Source organism: Mobula birostris, chromosome 4, assembly GCF_030028105.1.
Source record: "Mobula birostris isolate sMobBir1 chromosome 4, sMobBir1.hap1, whole genome shotgun sequence".
Lineage (NCBI taxonomy): Eukaryota > Metazoa > Chordata > Chondrichthyes > Myliobatiformes > Myliobatidae > Mobula > Mobula birostris.
Window position 1 is genome coordinate 188,226,079 of NC_092373.1, and position 21,130 is coordinate 188,247,208.

A 21,130-nucleotide genomic window follows, 5' to 3' on the forward strand; every position below is an offset into this window, starting at 1 on the left:
ATAGTGGGGGAGCCTAGAACCAGAGGACACAGCCTCAGAATTGAGGGGTGTCCATTCAGAACAGAGATAAGGGAAAATTTCTTTAGCCAGTGGGTGGTAAATTTGTAGAACTCATTGCCAAAGAGAGTTGTGCAGGTCAAGTTATTGGGTATATTTAAGGTGGAGGTTGATAGGTTCTTGATTAATCAAGGAGTCAAAGGTTATGAGGAGAAGGCAGGAGAATGGGTTTGAGAAAGGTAATCAATCAGCCATGATGCAATGGCGCAGCAGACTCGATGGGCTGATTGGTGTAATTCTGCTCCTATGTTTTATGGTCTTAAGATCTTATGACTGGTCTCTTTCCGTGGTGTTCCAATGTCTCCATGTTTTTTAGAGAACAAGGGAAAGAGAGAGCTTAACATAATAAGTGTTAGTTAAACCCTACGGGGTCTGCTTAAATCTGCTGAGTGAGAATTCGGAAAACCCACCCTTCCCCTGCCCCACCCACCCTTTTCTAACATCTATTTCATCACTTTCAACTATTCAGACATGACTTTAAAATCCTTTTTCATGTTTTGCCTAACACAGCTCCTCCTGAGAGCCTATTAAACTATCAATATGTCACATCTTTCTTGTAAAAGGGCAGGAGAGACTCACACAAAGCTCTTTACATCCTCAGGGGGAACAACAGCACGGTTGCTCTTTCTGTCGTTCTCTAACAACTTCTGACATACCTTCATACAGATGTATAACGTATAAATCAACGACACTAAAGACTGCGATCAAGGCTTTTCCAACTGACATTTGTCATATTGATGGGTTAACGCACATTAGTTCTTTCAGCAAGGTCAGGCGACTCATAAAGAACTTTTAGTTTGACATGATAAAAGTGTATAAGCAAAACTATCAATTATAAAACATGATCAGAGTGATTCCACTTCGACTATTTTGGATACCCAATACATGTTTCATTAAGTATCTCTCTTTTAGGAAATTCACTGAAAAGAATAGGAACTCAGTGGATCAGCTTTTCTCAATGGCTAATTCCCTGCAGCTCCTTTCAAATTGTATGTCACTGGTTCCATTGCAGCAAAAGTCTGCTCCTTTAATTGTAAGAGCTTCTGAATTCACTTGCTCAGTGTTCCTTAAATGTGCTCATGTGAATTTGTACAGTCTAAGCATGTTTGTGAACTTGTAGATCGCACGTGTGAAATTGTAGAGTACACTGTATGTATGAATGAGTGAGTGTGTGTGTGTGTGTGTTTGTGAATCTCAGAAAATGTTTGTGAATTTGTAGAGCATACGTGGGATGCCACAGTAGTGTAGCAGTTAGTGTGATACTATTTCACCTCGGGGCATTGGAGTTAGGAGTTCAATTCCAGAATCCTCCTCATGGAATGTGTTGGTTTTCTCCAGCTGCTCCAATTCTGCAGTTCCCTGTCACAGTCCAAAGACATACTGGTTAGTAGGTTAATTAGTCAGTGTAAATTGTCCTGTGATTTGGCTAGGATTAAATCAGTGCTTGCTGGCTGGTGCAGTTTGAAGGACTGAAAGGGTCTGTTCCATGCTATATCTCTAAATAAAATAAATTTTGTTGAATGTGTGTATGTGTGTGTGCTTGTGAATGTTAGCGAATTTTTTCTGAATTTGTAGAACATAAGATAAGATGTAGCCTGAATTTGTATGTATGAAGGCACGTGTGTGTGATTTTGTAGAATATATGAGTGTGTGTGTTTGTAAATCATGTATGTATGTGTGTGTGCGCGCGCATGCCTCTGTATGTATGCTGATTATTTTTTTGTTCTCCAGTGATTCTGTGCAGAGACCTTGCTCATGAATATGGTCAAGCTTTTCAATTACATTTCATCATTCACAAAGCAAGCTGTGATTAAAGCCCCCTGCCAGCTCGCCCTCTGCCAGGACCCCTGCCTATTGTTGGACTTGGCGGCTTCAATCTCAGCAAAGTTATTCCATAGAGCCGCTTTATCTTTGTCCCAGGTGTGTGGTGCAATGTAGCTCAGTGTTCCAGGGCCATCTGCTCAGTCCTTTAGCCAGTCAGCTGCAGGATGTCCCCATTCACTGGCACTGAAAGTTAAAGCCAGCAGAACCTGGACCAGTCAGCACTCCCACTCTGATTTGTCACATTGAAATTTGTCTGGCTCTGACAAGCGGACAAAGCAGACACCGCTTCACCGAGTAATTGTGAAATCCTCAGCCGCCATATGGCACAAGTCATACGACAAGCAGAAAGTAATTAAAGTGTTTCTCTTCATCAGTTTTCAATTCCCCTAATTATTCACTGGAATCCACCCATTACTCAATTTTAATACTCCATATTTTTAAAAAAACACACGTTTCCTGGCAGATGAGTCAGCCACTAATCTGGCTACCTTTTCCAATTTAGAGAAGACTGTGGACCGAATGAGGGCATATAGATGGGTGCAGCCATCAGCATAGGCATGGTTGACTGAAGTCCCTGTTTCTGTGCTATGTCACTCCATGATACTGTGACTAATGCTACGTTAAGTCATACGATCCTGAAGAAAAGTGCATAATTTTGGTTATCACAGCCATGGTGATCCTCCAAGAGGACCACAATCTTGTCGTAGGGTTTTGGAGGGTTGCATACCTAAATGACCCAGAGAGCTATGTTGGCTGGAGTCAGAGTCTTGTGCTTTGGTCCTTGGTAGGGTCACCTGTGCCAAACAGGTCAAAGGGTAGAGGGCAGACTCTGAGTGGTCCTCTAGGTTTGGGGGTTCAGCTCAGGGCTAATAACCCTGACTGGTCAAAAAATTATTATGGAAACAGCAATAAAGAATTCTTCTATATCTGTGTGCGACTGAGGACCCTGAACTACACCTCGGAGAAGATGACCAGTGGCATACAGAAAAAGAGGAGTGTCATTGCTGCCCTAAATGCAGTAGTGTAACTGGCAGTAAGTAAGTGGCCATAGTGGTTATTTGGGATCCTGCAATTGGCGTAAGTGGTTCTGGGTGGAGTTGAGGAGATAAATCACTCAATATCTCCATGTCTACCTGCAATTTTTGACAACAATTATGTGAGAGTGAGCAATGGGCAGTTCTTAGAGTGAAACAGAGCAGTCGTTGGAAGGAAGGATGGCTGGTAATCAGGGCAATGGACAGAGGCTACTTGGGAGATGGAGATGTGATTGCTGGGAGATTGTTAACGTGGCAGATCAGAAACAGATTTATTGTCACTGACATAAATCGTAAAATCTTTTGTGACAGCAGCATAGTGCAGGTGTAACAAATTGTTGTAAGTTACAACAGAAATAAATATATATTGCAAAAGAGGAATAGTGAGGTAGTGTTCATAGAAACATAGAAAATAGGTGCAGGAGTAGGCCATTCGGCCCTTCGAGCCTGCACCGCCATTCAGTATGATCATGGCTGATCATCCAACTCAGAACCCTGTACCAGCCTTCCCTCCGTACCCCCGATCCCTTTAACCACGAGGGCCATATCTAACTCCCTCTTAAATATAGCCAATGAACTAGCCTCAACTGTTTCCTGTGGCAGAGAATTCCACAGATTCACCACTCTCTGTGTGAAGAAGTTTTTCTAATCTCGGTCCTAAAAGGCTTCCCCTTTATCCTCAAACTGTGACCCCTGGTTCTGGACTTCCCCAACATCGGGAACAATCTTCCTTCATCTAGACTGTCCAATACCTTCAGGATTTTATACGTTTCAATAAGACCCCCCCTCAATCTTCTAAATTCCAATGAATATAAGCCTAGTCAATCCAGTCTTTCATCATATGAAAGTCCTGCCATCCCAGGAATCAATCTGGTGAACCTTCTTTGTACTCCCTCTATGGCAAGGATGTCTTTCCTCAGATTAGGGGACCAAAACTGCACACAATACTCCAGGTGTGGTCTCACCAAGGCCTTGTACAACTGCAGTAGTACCTCCCTGCTCCTGTACTCGAATCCTCTTGCTATGAATGCCAGCATACCATTCGCCTTTTTCACCGCCTGCTGTACCTGCATGCCCACTTTCAATGACTGGTGTACAATGACACCCAGGTCTCGTTGCACCTCCCCTTTTCCTAATCGGCCACGATTCAAATAATAATCTGTTCTCCTGTTTTTGCCACCAAAGCCAAAGTGGATAACCTCACATTTATCCACATTAAATTGCATCTGCCATGAATTTGCCCACTCACCTAACCTATCCAAGTCACCCTGCATCCTCTTAGCATCCTCCTCACAGCTAACACTGCCGCCCAGCTTCGTGTCATCCGCAAACAATCATGGGTTCATGGATTGTTCAGTAATCTGATGGTAGAGGGGAAGTAATCAAGGGGGTAATAAATAATTGTTGTTTACGTGGAGGATCAATGTATTATCAGAACCAAGGATGGATAGTTGCTGGAATGAAACATGGCTGGTTAGTGGAGTAATGGACAGTAGGTTGTTGAGGGTGAGGATGTGTGGTGCTGGGGTGGTGGGTAGGTAATTTATGGGATGAAGCATGAAGATTGCTGGGGTGCAGAATGGGTCATTGTTGGTGTGAAGAACATGAAGCTGCTGGGCTGAAAAATGGGCTATTGGGTGGAAGGTGAAGAATAACTTGTTCTTGGAATAAAAAATCGCCGGAGCAGAGAATGGTTTGCTGTCAGAATGACAGATGGACGTTCGCCAACATGAAGGGTGGGTGGTTGCCATCATGAAGGATGGCTGATTGCCACACTGAAGGATGGATAGTTGCCAGGATGAAGGATGGATGACTGCCATGGTGAAAGATGGATGGTTGCCAGAGTGAAAATAAGCCCCAGTTACAAAGCTGCCCTGTGTGATGAAACAGCCTTTCATCCTTTTTGTGCAGACTTCTGAAAGAATCATAGAGAAATACACCACAGAAACAGGCCCTTCAGCCCTCCAATTCTATGCTGTCCATCAACCACATATTTACACTTTTCTACTTTAATCCTATTTTAAATCGTCTTCACATTTTCATTAACTCCCCTCAAATTCTACCACTTGTCTACACGAAGGGGTCCTTTACAGAGGCAAATTAATCTACCAAGCTGCACATTTTTGCGTTCTGGGGGAAACCGGATCACCCGGAACAAGGCATTGAAGAGCCTAGAGAGAGTGAAGATGCAGAAGATGTTTCCTATAGTTGTAGCGTGTAGGACCAACAGGCACAGGCAGAGAATATAGGGATGTCCTTTTAGAGCAGAGGTAAGGAGGATTTCTTTTTTAGCAAGAACGTGGTGAATCTGTGGAATTCATTGTCCAGATGGCTTTGGAAGCAGAGGTTGATAGGTGCTTATTTAGCAAGGGCAACAAAAGTCATGGGAAGAAGGCAGGAGAATGGGGTTTAGAGAGAAATTAAATCAGCATTATCAAAGGGCAGAGCAGACTTGATGTGCTTAATGGGACAATTATTCTATGCCTTGTTGTAATGGTCTTATGCCATTTTATACATATATTAAACAAACAAGTAACTGGGGAGAGGGTAGAACCACTCAAGGGAAAAGGAGGAAATTTATGCCTGGAACCAGAGGAAGTGGAGGAGATATTAAATATATTCTTTTCACTAGCTTTCACTAAGGAGTATGCATGGAATGGCAGTTGTTTAAGAGGGGTTTTGGTGATAAGCTGAGAAGTCATAGGCCATTGGGTGACACTTCAAAGTTATTATCTTCATTTATTATCTTCTCCAATAATTTTCTTAATGGATACATTAACTTATATCTGAAAGGCATGAATTTATTAGGGGAAGTCAGCATGGCTTTGCGCGATAGAGATCGCATCTCATGAACTTGAATGTATTATTTGAGGAAGGGTTGTCTGATGAAGGCGTAGGACAATGTATGTTGCCCTCAGGGACTAGTAAAGCATTTGACAAGGTCTCTCATCATAGACTAGTCCAGAAGATTAAGTCACATGAGATCCACTGTGAATTGGTAAATTGTATATAAAATTGATTTAGCCAGAGGGTATTGTTGGTGGGATGTTATTCTGACAGCGGTGTTCCTCAGGGATCAGTGCTATTATGGCGGTGTTTGTGACATATATAAATGATCTGTACAAAAATGGTCAGGAATCTCCCAGTGGCTGCCCATTTCAATTTGCTTCATTTGGAAAATATTAGTTATTAGTTTGGACAAAACCTGGATTGCCTTGTCTGGAATGCTGAGGTTGCGGGGAGACCTGGTAGAAGTATATAAAATTATATAAGCCATAGTACTAGAGGGTACAGAGTAAGGCAGGGAGGATGTTTGAAAGAGATTTACGAGGCAATGTTTTGTTACACACAGAATAGTAAGGAAGTGGAACGTGCTGGCAGGGGAGATGGTGGTGGCAGATACAACTGTGATATTTAAGAGGCATTTAGAAAAGCACATAGGCGCATGTGGATGAGGGAATGTAGACCTTGAGCAAGTAGATGGGATGAGTTTAAAGTGATTGATACAGACATGGTGGGGCAATGGGCCTCTTTATGGGCTGTGATGTTTTATTTTCTATGTTTTATAATTATAAACCCATTCTGTCACAGTGAGACTGTGCAGAGTCCATACAGACAGCACCCCAGGTCTTTTGCACTGAAAGACAGTGGATCTGCTAGCCGTGCTTTTGTGCTGCCATCTTGTCTTGTGTTTGCCCCAGTGTGCCCTCTTGTTTACTATTACAAAGACTAACTTAAACTCCTCCATCAGTTTAGTAGCGGGATTTAAATTCTCCTGGTGCCAGGGTTGGAATTGAGCCGACATCTCAGGATCACTGATCTGGAGTGTGGGTGCCAGCTCAGTAACTTCATCACTTTGCTAACATACTGCTTACATGGGAGTGTGGGAGAGTGTGGAATGGGAATCATTTCGAAAGTATTAGAGCAACAAAATATGACAAGATTCAAAAATGCAGTGAGTCAGCAGATCAAACCTCGGTGGATTTCTTGTAACCTGGTGATATTAGACAGTGCAATGAAGACTCAACTATTTGTAGGCAACACACACACAATGCCGGAGGAACCCAGAAGGCCAGACAGCATCTATGAAAAAGAGTACAGTCAACGTTTTGGACCGAGACCCTTCAGCAGATCATTTTGTCAAAATATGCAATTACGTTTTGCTATCACAGGATGTGTTTGGTCAATTCCTCAATGCAAATTTCTACTTAGTTCCAACAGAACTATCCTCATCAAGGTTCCGACCTTCAGTAAAAAGAGAGGGCTTCTTTTGTTCTTTGATTATGTGTGGTAATATATTGTGTTTTGCAAGATACATGGGGCTCATTAGCCAGTGTGAAAAGCATTCAATTGCTCTCAAATTTGACACATATTCATCTAAGAGATGTGAAGCAGCATTTCACTTGTACTATTTTTAAAGCAAAAGTCCTCAGATAAAAAAAAGCTTCCAAGAGGAGCTACTTGTTGGATAAGTCCATATCATACTGTAAGTGATCCTACAGAGCCTGGAGTTCCTTAACAATCAATGATACCTTCTAAGCACAAAGCTGCTTTAAAATTGACAGTAGCTGGGTCACATTGTTCTGTAGGTTTTGTTTTGCAGCACAATACGATCAAAGACTTCAACGCAAGCTTATGATTAGAATAATTATTTCTGGCTTTGACACTGGTTGCTCACCCCAGAGGTTTGGTGCAAATTCAGCTGAGGTTAATGGGATCATTTTGTCTACCCGGCACGCTGAATAGCTCCTGTGTGAAGTGCGTCTGGTCAGCCACAGCCCAGTTTAATTGGCTTCAGCTCTGAGCTGTGCAGATTTAGAAAGCTCCCCATACTCCCGCTCTTCTACAAAAACTCAGGCTGTGCTAAGGGAAGAGAAAAACAGGCAGCTGCTGCCAATTGCCATCAGTGTCAATATATGCAGGTTTATTTTGAACAAGATTGCAAACTCGGCTAAGGGAGTGCAAGTGAGCTGGTTTGGAAATCTCTTAAGCAACACCAGAGCTATCCAATTGTTCTGTAACTTGACCTGCATTGAATATTTACCCATCTTCTCCTTAAAGATGCATTAATCTTTCCATCTGGTAAAATATTCCATTCTCAGACAATGCTATAAAGTTACTATTCAAGTATAGAGTCATCGAGTGATAGAACTCTACAGCACAGAAACCAGAGAAAGAGATCACTTTACCATCAACAAATCTATCCACCACTACCTTGGAAGTCATCATTGACCAGAAACTTTATTAAAAACAGCCAAGTTGTGAGAGGCAAGGCATCCCATTGTGAGTAACTTACAGTAATACAGTCAAGGAGCACTACAGCACAGAAACCAACCCTTCGGCCTATGTAGTCAGACATTGGTGGGGCCTAATTTGGAGTATTGTGTGCAGTTTTGATCACCTACCTACAGGAAAGATGTACATAAGGTTGAAAGAGTACAGAGAAAATTTACAAGAATGTTGCCAGGACTGAAGGATCTGAACTATAAGGAAAGATTGAATAAGTTAGGACTTTATTCCTTGGAACACAGAAGACTGAGAGGAGACTTCATAGAGTCATAGAGCTATACAAAATTATGAGGGTAATAGATAGGGTAAATGCAAACAGGCTTTTTCCATGGAGGTTTTGTGGACGACAGCTAGAGGTGATGGATTAAGAGTGAAAGGTGAAAAGTTTAAGGGGAACATGAGGGGAAACTGCTTCACTACAAAGGTCATGAGAGTGTGAAACCTCACAATGGGTGCATACAAGCTCAATTTCAACGTTTAAGAGAAGTTTGGATAGGTACATAGATTTTTGGGGTATGGAAGGCTATGATCTGGGTGCAGGTCGATGAGAGTGGGCAGTTTAAATGGTTCAGCATGGACTGGATAGACCAAAGGGCCTGTTTCTGTGCTGCATTTTTCAATGACCCAAAACCATATAACAATCAGAATCAAGCTTATTATCGCCGGTATCTGATGTGAAATTTGTTAAATTAGCAGCAGCAGTTCAATGCAATGCATAATGTAGAAGAGAAAAAAAAATAAAAACAAAAATAAAAATAATAAATAAATAAGTAAATGAATTACAGTATATGTATATTGAATAGATTTTAAAACGTGCAAAAATCAGAAATACTATGTTTAAAAAAGTGAGGTAGTGTTCAAGGGTTCGATATCCATTCAGGAATTGGATGGTAGAGGGAAAGAAGCTGTTCCTGAATTGCTGAGTGTGTGCCTTCAAGATTCTGTACCTCCTACCTGATGGTAACAGTGAGAAAAGGGCATGCCCTGGGTGCTGGAGGTCCTTAATAATGGATGCTGCCTTTCTGAGACACCGCCTCATGAAGATGTCCTGGGTACTTTGTAGGCTAGTACCCAAGATGGAGCTGACTAGATTTACAACCGTCAGCAGCTTCTTTCAGTCCTGTGCAGTAGCCCCCCCACCCCCATACCAGACAGTGATGCAGCCTGTCAGAATGCTCTCCATGGTACAACTATAGAAGTTTTTGAATGTATTTGTTGATTTGCCAAATCTCTTCAAACTCTTAATGAAGTGTAGCCGCTGTCTTGCTTTCTTTATAACTACATCGATATGTTGGGACCGACCAGATTAGATCCTCAGAGATCTTGACACCCAGGAACTTGAAACTGTTCACTCTCTCCACTCCTGATCCCTCTAGAGGACTGGTATGTTCTCCTCCATCTTACCCTTCCTGAAGTCCACAATCAGCTCTTTTGTCTGACTGCTGTTTATTCTTTTTCTAATTTTGATCCCAGGAATTTCCAGTGAAGTGTATTGTGATTCTGATCCTATACCAGTTGGGGTCATTTGGGAATCAGAGGCAGATTCTCCATCGTACCATAAGACCAAAAGATATAGGAGAAGAATTAGGCCATTTGGCCCATTGAATCTACTCTATCATTTCATCATTACTGATCCAGTTTTCCTCTCAGCCCCAATCTCCTATCTTCTCCCCATATCCCTTCATGCCCTGACCAGTCACGAACCTATCAACCTCTACCTTAAATATACATAAAGACTTGGCCTTCACAGTTGCCTGTGGCAAAGAATTCCACAGATCCACCACCCTTTGGCTGAAGAAATTTCTCCGCATCTTCATACTAAAAAGACGCCCCTCTATTCCGAGGCTGTGTCTCCTGGTCTTAGACTCTTCCACCTTAAGAAACATCCTCTCCACATCCATTCTGTCAAGGCCTTTCACCTTTCAATAGGTTTCAATGAGGTCGCCCCTCATTCTTCTGAATTTCAGCAAATACAGGCCCAGAGCCATCAAACGCTCTTCATATGACAAGCCATTCAAATCTGGAATCAATTTCGTGAACCGCCTTTGAACCCTCTCTAGTTTCAGCACATCCTTTCCAAGATAAGGGGCACAAACCTGCTCACTATACTCCAAGTGAGGTCTCACCAGTGCTTTATAATGTTTCAACATTATATCCTTGCTTTTATATTCTAGTCCTCTTGAAATGAATGCTAACTTTGCATTTGTCTTCCTCACCAGAGACTCAACCTGCAAATTAACCTTCAGGGAATCCTGCACAAGGACTCCCAAGTCCCTTTGCAACTCCATTTTTTGTATTTTCTCTCTATTTCGAAAATAGTCAAGTCTTTCATTTCTTCACCAAAGTGCTTAACCATTCACTTCCCAACACTCTATTCAAAAGGTTCAAAGGTCAAAGGTACAATTTAATGTTAGAGAAATGTATACAATATACATCCTGAAATGCTTTTTCTCTGCAACCATCCATGAAAACAGAGGAGAGCCCCAAAGAATGAATGACAGTTAAATGTTAGAACCCCAAAGTCGCCCCCAGCTCCCCCCTCCCACGTATAAGCGGCAGCGAGCAACAGTCCCCCTCCCCCCACTGGCAAATACAAACATCGGAACTGCCACTGAGCACTCAAGCATGAGCAAAGCAATAGCAAGGACACAGACTTACAGTTACCGCAAAGAATCACGTTTCACCGGGTATTCAACATACCACAGGTTCCCTCTCTCCCTAATAAGGGAGAAAGAGATGTCTCCATTTCCCAGCGAGCGGGGAGACTTAACAAACAACTCGCTGGTTTACGATGTTAAAAGTCCGTTACATTGCTTTTTTCGAGCTCTGTGCCCGAAGATCGCAAAGATCCCAGGTCTCCAAGTCCACAGCAGATATCCTGACTCCCCCAACAACACACAGGTCTCCTGTCGTGACACCAACCTCGATCCACCTGTATCCAGAGCCCCGAGATCCTAGGTTTACGAATTCAAGTCACACTCTTAGGCCGAGCCTTTGGCATGCCGAACAGCGGCCAGTTATGGAATCCCAAGAGCAGGTCCCATTCCGGCAAAGAACCAAAGTCAGTGTGTAACTCCAGGTCAGGGTCTTTAAAAGAACCCTGAAAGGGAAAAATAGAGATATTAAAGATGGAAATAGAGCTGTTTCCGAAGATGCAAGCGAAGGAGTCGCCGTAAGGCACCATTAACCCTCCTAAGCTCCGCCTGCCATTTTTTTCCATCTGCCTTTTTCCTAATCTAAGTCTTTCTGTTGCCTCTCTATTTCCTCAAAACTATCTGCCCCTCCATCTATCTTCATATCATCTGCAAACTGCAACAAATCCATCAATTCCATCATCCAAATCATTGATATAACATAAAAAGAATCAGTCCCAAAACAGAACCATGTGGAACACCACTAGTCACTGGCAGCCGGTCTGAAAAGGCTCCCTTTATTCCCACTCTTCACTTCCTGTAAATCAGCCACTGCTTTATCCATGCTACAATCCTTCCTGTAATACCATTGGCTCGTAGCTTGTTAACCAGACTCATTTATGGCACCTTGTCAAAGGCCTTCTGAAAATCCAAGTACACAACATCAACTGATTCTTCATTGTCAATCCTGCTTCTGTTAGAATTCTTTGAAGAAATAAGATTTGTCAGGCAAGATTTTCCCTTGAGGAAACCACGCTGACTACAGCCTATTTCATCATGTGCCTCCAAGTACCCTGAGACCTCATGCTTAATGATTGACTCCATCATCTTCCAAACCACTGAGGTCAAACTAACTGGCCTATAGTTCCCTTTCTTCTGCCTCTCTCCCTTCTTGAAAAGTGGAGTGACATTTGCAGACTTCTGGAGCCATTCCAGAATGTAGTGATTCTTGAAAGATCATTACTAATGCCTCCACATTCTCTTCAGCCACCTCTTTCAGAACTCTGGGGTGTACACCACCGGGTCCAGGTGACTTATCTACCTTCAGACCTTTCAGTTACCCAAGAACCTTCTCTCTAGTTCACACATTTCATGCCCCCTGACACCTGGAACTTTGACCATACTGCTAGTATCTTCCACTGTGAAGACTGGTGAAAAATACTTATTTAGTATGTCCATTATTTTGTTATCCCCCATTACTACCTCACCAGCATTGTTTTTCTAGTAGTCTAATATCACTCTCGCCTCTCTTTTGCACTTTATCTATTTGAAGAAACTTTTGGTATCTTTTTTATGTTATTGGCTAGCTTACTTTCCTATTCCATCTTTACCTTCTTAATGACCTTTTTAGTTGCCTTCTATTGGGTTTTAAAAGCTTCCCAATCCTCTCATGTCCCACTGATCTTTGCTCTATTACATGCCCTTTCTTTGGATTTTATGTTGCTTTGACATCGCTTGTTAGCCATGGTTGTGCCACCTTGCTTTTAGAATACTTCTTCCTCTTTGGGATATACATATCCTGTGCCTTCCGACTTGCTTCTAGAAATTCCAGCCATTGCTGTCTGCCGCCATCCCTTCCAGTGTCTCTCATGCCTCTGTAATTCCCCTTACTCCACTATAATACTGATACATCTGACTTTAGCTTCTCCTTTTCAAATTTCAGGGTGATTTTGATTATGTTATGATTAATTGCCCCTAAGGGCTCTTTTACCTTAAGGTTTTTAATTAATTCCGGTTCATTGCACAACACCTAATCCAGAATAGCTGATCTTCTATTGGGCTCAACCACATGCTGCTCTAAAAAGTTATTTCGTAGGTACCCTAGAAATTCCTCCTCCTGCACCAACCTGATTTTCCCAATCTACCAGTATAATGAAGTCCTCCATGACTGTTGTAACATTAGTGCTGAGGAAAGCCTGGTATAATCCATCACACTCCATGCGGAGTCCAGAGATGGACGGGCTGAATGACGGCATCCCACACTCTGCATGTGCTGGCTTCACAGGGAGAAGTGCTTAAGTTCAGGAAGAACTAGCTGAGGAGAGCAGCAAACAATCTGCTGGAAGAACTCAGTGGGTTGAGCAGCTCCGATGAGTGGAATGGAATTGTGACCATTTTGGGTTGAAGCCCTGTGTCAGATCTGAGTGCAGAGGGAAGGTGACCAGTGTAAAAGGGTGAGAAGGAATTCACCTGGCTCTGTCTGACTCTTTTTCTCTATATCCACCTTTCAACAAATTGTAAACTTCCCTCTCCCCCTCCCATGTCTGGTTCTACCTCCCTATCATCCTTCACCCTTCCTAGGCTCACCAGTCACCTAATGGCCCCTGCCTCACCATTCCCGCTCTCCTCTTTATTCTGGTTACCTTTCCTCATTTTGACCCAAAATGTTGACAATTCCTTTTCCCCTTCTGACTCTGCTCAACCCCTCAAATTCCTTCAACAAACTTTTTGCTCCAGACCTAAGCATCTACAGTCTCTTGTTTCTCCATTCAGCTTAGCAGTGCAGGTTGATTCAACCCATGAACACTTCACAAAGATTTGTTGATGGTAAACTGCAAGGGTCTTTCCTGAGCAGGCCCCATAGAATGAGAGCAATCCACTTCCTGATTTAAAATCATCACTTGCTATTAGTGAAGTATCAAGGGAATGGGTTAAGCGAGCTACGGTTTTTCTCTTTAGACCGAAGCAAATGAGAGGTGAGTTAATAGAGGTGGACAAGAAGTTAAGAGGCATAGATCAAGTGGACATTCAGCGACTTTTTTTGCCAGGGAAGAAATAACTGATTCAATGGGGCATAATTTTACGGTGATTGTAGGAAAGTATAGGGGGGCTGTCAGTGGTAAGTTTTTTACACAGACTGTGGTGAGTGTATGGGATGTGCTGCTGGGGTGGTGGTAGAGGCAGATACATGAGGTGCATATAAGCAACTCTTAGCTAGGCACATAGAGTCATAGAAAAGACAGCACAGAAACAGGCCCCTCCGCCCATCTAGTCTGTGCTGAGCCATTTAAATTGCCTACTCCTATTGACCTGCATCGGGACCATAGCCCTCCACACCCCAACAATCCACGTACCTGGAGGGCTACGTAGGAAGGAAGAGTCAAACTGATCTTAGAACAGATTAAAAGCATGGCACAATATTAGGGGCCAAAGGGCCTGTACTGCAATGTTCTATGGTCTATGTTCTAAAGTATGCTCTAAAAAAAATACACTGGGAGCAGCTCTAGTCAATTATCTACTCTCTAAATATATAAGCTATTGTGTCAACAACTGTGATGCTGTGGCAATCAGAAAGTATGTGATAGCATTGTGATGTGACATTGTCACAGGGCTGAATCCCTGCTACATTACTGTCAAACAAAATGTACAACTCCATTAAGGATCTGAAATTCACCAAAGGCATTCAAATTATCTGAAGGCAAGATTCCCCGAGTCCCTTGGCAGGAATATGTTGAGGTTTGAACTAATCTCTACAGAATGGTTGTTGCTGGAAAAGTATCATTTATGTGTTTTGTGTTCTTTATTTTTTAATGCTCTCTTCTCTTTCATCTTCCCACGTCCTCAATCGCATTTGGCTCCCATGGGGACTTTCACTTGTCTAGGCACGATGGGGTTGAACAGAGAACCTGCTTCAGCTCATTTCGTTGCATTTGAGCCTTGTGTGAAATTAGAGAGCCAGAGAGGAGAATGATACCCACAACAACTCACACAGCAAAATACTGGGCAATAAGATTCAAGATTCAAGATTCAAAAAACTTTATTGTCATTCTAACCGTACATCAGCTCTGCAGGGCAGAATGAAATAGCATTTCTCAGGAGCAGTGCAATCATAACATAACAAATGCAACACTAAATAATAAACATAACAATAAATAGTAAAACACAACAGCCACATGTCAGTTAAAATCAAGTTATAAGTGTCCAGTGCAAGTTAAAAGTGTCCAAAGCAGAGTCAGGTAGAGCAGCCATTTAGCAGTCTGACTGCCTGTGGGAGGAAGCTGTTTAGTAGCCTTGTGGTTTTAGTTTTGATGCTCCTGTAACGTTTGCCTGATGGCAGAAGAACAAACAGTTCATGGAGAGGGTGTGAGGGGTCTTTAATGATGTACCATGTCTTCTGGAGGCATCGACTCTGAAAGAGGTCTTGGACAGAAGGTAGGGAGACCCCAATAACCTTCTCTGCTCCCCTAACCACCCTCTGCAAGGCTTTTTTGTCGACAGCACTGCAGCTGGAGTACCAGGTTGTGATGCAAAAGGTCAGCACACTCTCAACCACGCCTCTGTAGAACGTAGTTAAGATGTTAATGGGGAGTGATGCTTGCTTAAGCTTCCTCAGAAAGTGCAATCTCTGCTGGGCCCGTTTCACAATCCCAGTGGTGTTCCTGGACCAGGTGAGATTGTCTGAGATCTGCACCCCAAGGAACTTGATGTTTTCCACTCTCTCCACTGTGGAGCCGCTGATGCTGAGGGGTGTGTGCTCAGGCTGAGACCGTCTGAAATCGACGATCATCTCCTTGGTTTTGGTGACATTAAGCATCAAGTTGTTATCCCTGCACCAGCTCTCTAGGTGTTTGACCGTTACCCCCAGTGCTGTGTCTGAGATAGCTTGCAGACTATTGGTGTTAGCACTGAAGTTGGCTCCAATTTATTACCCACCTGGTGCCCAGCCACCCTCAGTATTTTACGTGCCACTGTCATAATGACAGAAAATATGTCTTATGACTTGATTTTTGCTTTCTTTGTGTGTGATCGCACAAAACTGAGTGGCATTTCTCTCAGCCCCCAAAAGTGATAGTGGAAAATTCGGTGGGTCAAGTAAGAACATGGAGCACCTTGGTTGGCATGCACTAAATATGGATCAGATTTTGGGCCTGATCACAAACATATGGAAGAGAATCAAATGTGTTTTACTGCAATTGGCAGTTACCTTAAGAAGCGTGGATTAGCTGCATGTGAAAAGTCATAGAAGTATATGCGACACTGTAGTGTTGGGGACAACGCAAAGCTTTACAGTACAACAACCAGAGTTCAATTCCCACCACTGTTAGAAGCTTTTATGTTCTCCCTGTGACCACGTGGGTTTCCTCCAGGTCCTCTGATTTCCTCCTACAGTCCGGTTGGTAGATTAATTGGTGTTTGTAAATTGTCCTGTGATTAGGCTAGGGTTTAATCAGAGGTTACTGGGTGACACAGCTGGAAGGGCCTGTTCTGAGCTGTTTCTCAATAACTACAAAAATACAGACAATACCATGTTGGATTGATGGACGGGCAGGGCAGAGAAAGAGGATAATGTATTGTAACTTGGCTTGTCCTGTGGGCAAGAGGTAGCTCTATGTCAAACAGCTGCATTACAACCTTTCAAGAAAGCCTGTGGGTCTATGAAATCACCTGTATCAGTTTGATAAGATAGAGAGTGTTATGTTTTTAGTGTTTTGGTAATATTTGGGTAATCTTGTATATATATTGTTTGATTTAGGATTCTTGTTCATTTAAATAATTCATTGTGGGTTATATGTATATACACAATACGTGAATAGTATACATCGTCACCCTACCATGTGATACGTGCACGCCTTGCTTAAAGTAAACACGAAGTACGAGCTACTTTCCTGGACTCCTATGTCTTCTTTTTAATTAGTTTCATATTTTGAATATACAGAAGATAACACAAGGGGAAATCTCCTTGGTATTCAGCCTGGTACTTAACCTGCAAAGACCTTTTTCTTGTGTGCAAGAATTAGCTAGTGCAGATTTTCTTTAATACGCAGTGATTCAACTGCCAAAGTACCTTGTCTGGATCATCCTGAATTAGTGGAAAAGAATGTAAAATTCAAGTCTTATCTTATTTTAAAATCTCCTATTTTTCCAAGATAGCAGTTGATTTGTGAAGGTTGCCTGTGAATGTTTGGAATGGTTTAGTCACAAACAGATCATGACTAAAACATTTAGAGGCAGTACCATCTTCAGTTCAAACACAAAGTTGAGTATATTGTCATAAGTAAATGTGCAATAGAAAACTATCATGAACACATAGCATCATATAAGCAGCATTCACAAGAGAACATAACAGCCATCCCACCCTGCAAAAACTCATTTCAGGGAGGTAGCACCATCAATTTGCGGGAGACTTCCGGGAGAGGTGGGATGTCTGCAATAGGGTAGCTCCTTAGCAGCTAGCCAACTAGTTTAAATAACGTTAGCTATGCTAATGAACGAATGACACCTCAACATGTCTTTTACATCTTAACCCACCATGGGTAATAGAAAAGTCACTGTTGCAAACAGTGCAGTGAGCGACACTGTCATTATTTTGACCCCTATTAGGCAGGGGTACACTTTAGTGTAGTCTGGGGTGACGTATATTTTATATTTTTTTTGGAACGCTCTGCCATGGTGCGCTCTCGCTCGCGCTCTCTCTCTCTCTCTCTCTCGTGGTCGCTCGCGCGCTCTCAGGTGCTCTCGCTTGCTTTCACTCTCACGCTCGCTCGCTCTCTCTTGCTCGCTTGCCTTCGCTCTCGCTTGCGCGCTCTCTCTTGCTTTTCTCTCGCTCGCTCTCAAAAAAATTGATTTCCGTGGTATTGTATATAATTTGCAGGCATCAGGAAGCCAATATTAATATGCGGGAGACTCCCGGAAGTTCCGGGAGAGGTGGGATGTCTGACATAAATTAGGCCTAACTTTTATGAGAGAGTTTTACAAGGGAGTCTAAATTCCTTGGAAACCGCAAGTCACTGAAAAGCTAGTGGAGTGTGACGTGTATTTATATCATGGCGAGGATGCTTGGGGACTGTGAACTCACATTTTTATTGTATGTTCTACTGTTCAGTGTACTGCTCTGGAGAAATTTCTTGGAGCTGCAGTCCTTGTGGGGATGTTGGGACATGCTTGCTGATTGTATAATTTACCAATTGTTGTAGACTTTAGGACTGAGTAATTTTAAGATAGCACATCGATGACACATTAAACTTTTCCTCATGGGTAGCTGTAAAACGTCCCTAGATATTATGCTGAGGAAGTCTCCATGGTGTCCTGTACAATATCTATCTGTCATCATCCCAAGAATGAATAAATAACATAAAAAGAATCCTAGAACCAGATTTTTTAAATATTTTCATTCAAGGAATGTGGGCTTTGCAGGCTGAGCCAGCTTTTGATTCCTGATCCCCAATTGCCCTTGAGAAGGAAGTGGTGAGCTTCTTTCTTGAAATGCTGCAGTCCCTGAGATGTAGGTATATGCATAATGCTGTTAAAGGAGAGAGTTGCAGGAGTTTGACCCGGTGAAGGGGTGGTGATACATTTCTAAGCCAGGATGGTGTGTGGCTTGTGGGACAACTTCTGGAGGGTGGAGCTATCAGGGTTTTTCGCTGTTCTTGTGTCAGCAGTGGTGTGAGTGACTAGTTGTGGATGATCTGGACATTATCATGTTGCTTCTTTGTTTCTTTCAGTACAAAAGTGACTGCATTTTATGTAGTGGTTGTATTTTGTTGTGGGACATTCTAAAATGCCTACGGGCCTAGTTTTCAGAAGGCAAGAAGTTATCAATAGAAAGTCAAGCATTATTTTAAGTTACTGATGGAATCTCCTTGTCTGTTTTCTCTCTGTCTTCACAGTTGGATAGTGCAACCTCTCTCATCCAGGCTGCCAAGAATCTAATGAATGCCGTGGTTCTAACTGTGAAGGCCTCTTATGTGGCCTCCACCAAGTACCAGAAGGTGTATGGCACGGCAGCTGTGAACTCTCCTGTGGTGTCCTGGAAGATGAAAGCTCCCGAGAAGAAACCACTAGTGAAGAGAGAGAAGCCCGAGGAGTACCAGACTAGAGTGAGGAGGGGATCCCAGAAGAAGCACATTTCCCCCGTACAGGCCCTGAGTGAGTTCAAGGCGATGGACTCCTTCTAGAGCTGTACAAACTTTAACACCAGCCCTTTGAGATGATCAATGATGCTTTAGTAAACTTAAGCAAAGTAACATGTTTTGATTCTCCTAAGATGCAAAAGGAAATCGTTAATTGACTTGCAGATAAATTAGGATCAATCTGACAATGAAATAGGATTTAAATTATAGATTTAAAATCTGGTATTGCATTGTTTAAAAACAAGCAAATACTATGTGACAGGGCTAATACGGTTAAGCAGTTTCCTAAGCTGATCAATCTTCTGTGCATTAAACATTAGGGATGTGATATCAATACTTATATGTTTCAAATAATACAAGACTGGAAATATAAAAAAGAACATAAAGCCAATATGTTTTTCTGTTTGGTGTAGTTTGAAGCACAACATGTAACTTCAATGGCCTTTTATTTATTTCATTATTATACTAATGACTGGCTGTGTTAGAATAGTAGGATTGTCCTTTCAGGGGAAAACAAACTGAGACCATATTTATCTTGTGGGCATTGAAGATGGTCCCACAGCCCTGAAGCTTGACAACTAATTAACTGACAACAGAAGTGGCAAATGAGTGTACTTTAACCTTTAACCTTTATCAGTTCCGGAAACCAGCTCTGCGGGTAACCCCATGGAATAAACAACAATACGAAGGGGGTTGTTTCACTGAGATAAAGTGTTTGTCAAATTAGCACTTAATGAGTGGTTCACTCTGACAGTGCTGTGCTAGCTAGTAGATAGTGAGTGATGTGTTAGAATGGAATATGACAATGAATGATGTAGAATTTTGATTTGCTTAAACTGTAGATGACTGAATATGTCTTTGTATCCTCCTGATAGTACAAATAAACTCTTCAACCATCTTCTTCTGGTGGACTTGCTGTGTTATTTTCCTCTTTGAAAGGTAGTCTTTTGGTGTGATTACAGCCCCAGCCAGCCAAACAGTTATGGAACTATATTGGTGGTGTCCATTTTAATCAATTAACACTGCCAGATACAGATCATGATAAAATTCCTAGAAGTTTGAACATTCAACATAGAACATATGTCGATCATTACAGCACAATATGGCACTTTTTGCCCATGATATTATGATGACCTATATAAAACTATTCTACGATCAATCTTACGCTTCCCTCCTACACAATCCATAATATTCCATTTTAGTTTCATCCATGGTGTCTCTCTAAGAGTCACTTCAATGTTCCTAATGTACTGTATCGGTCTCTACCACCACCAACATTATTAGTGTGTTCCAGTCACCCACTGTTCACCCACCATGTCACCTACCACTGACATCTGCCCTGAACTTTCCTCCTCTCATCTTAAAATGGATATCCTCTGGTGTTGGCCATTGCCACCTTGGAAAAAAGTGCTGGCTGTCCACTTTATCTTTGTCTTTAATAATTGTTTACACCTCTATCACGTTGACTCTCATCCTCCGTTGCTCCAAACAGAAGCCCTAGCTTGTTCTGTGTTTCTTCATAAAATATGCTGTCTAATCCAGGCAGCATCCTAGTAAATCTCCCATGCAACTGCTCTAAAGCTTCCACATTCTTCCTATAATGCGACGACCAGGATGGAATACAATAACCTAAGTGTGGTCTAATCAGAGTTTTTTAGAGCCGCAGCATTAACTTACAGCTGTTGAGCTCAGTCCCCTGACTAATGAAGGCAAGCACACCATATTCCTTCTTGACTTCCCTACAATTTGCACGGTAACTTTGTGGGCTATATGGGCTTGGACCTCAATATCCCTCTGTTTCTCCACACAGCTCAGGATCCTGCCATTAACCTTCTTCTCTGCCTTCAGGTTTGATCTTCCAAAGTGTATTACTTCATGAACTTCCAGATTGAACTCCATCTGCCACTCTGCTTAAATCTGGAACCTGTCTATATGCTGTCATAGCCTACGACAATTTTCCACACTATCCACAACACCTCCAAACTTTGCGTCATCTACAAACTTACTAGCACACCCTTCCAGTTCTTCATCCAAGTCATTTATAAAAATCACAAAGAACAAGAACCCGTAACAGGTACCTGCAGAACACCACCAGTCACCAATCTGCAGGCAGGATATGCTCCATCTACCACCACTCTCTGCCTTTTGTGCTTAAGCCAATTCC

General features: G+C 42.4%; 1 protein-coding gene across 1 annotated transcript in view; it reads left to right on the top strand.

The window, feature by feature from the left end:
• Positions 1–19,834, top strand: part of ctnna2 (catenin (cadherin-associated protein), alpha 2) — a 1,304,830-nt gene extending 1,284,996 nt beyond the window's left edge. The window contains exon 18 of the mRNA XM_072254800.1: positions 18,724–19,834. Within this exon, the coding sequence (XP_072110901.1) occupies positions 18,724–19,011 (288 nt within the window). The 3' untranslated portion in view covers positions 19,012–19,834. The remainder of the gene's footprint in view (positions 1–18,723) is intronic.
• The last annotated feature ends 1,296 nt before the right edge of the window (positions 19,835–21,130 follow it).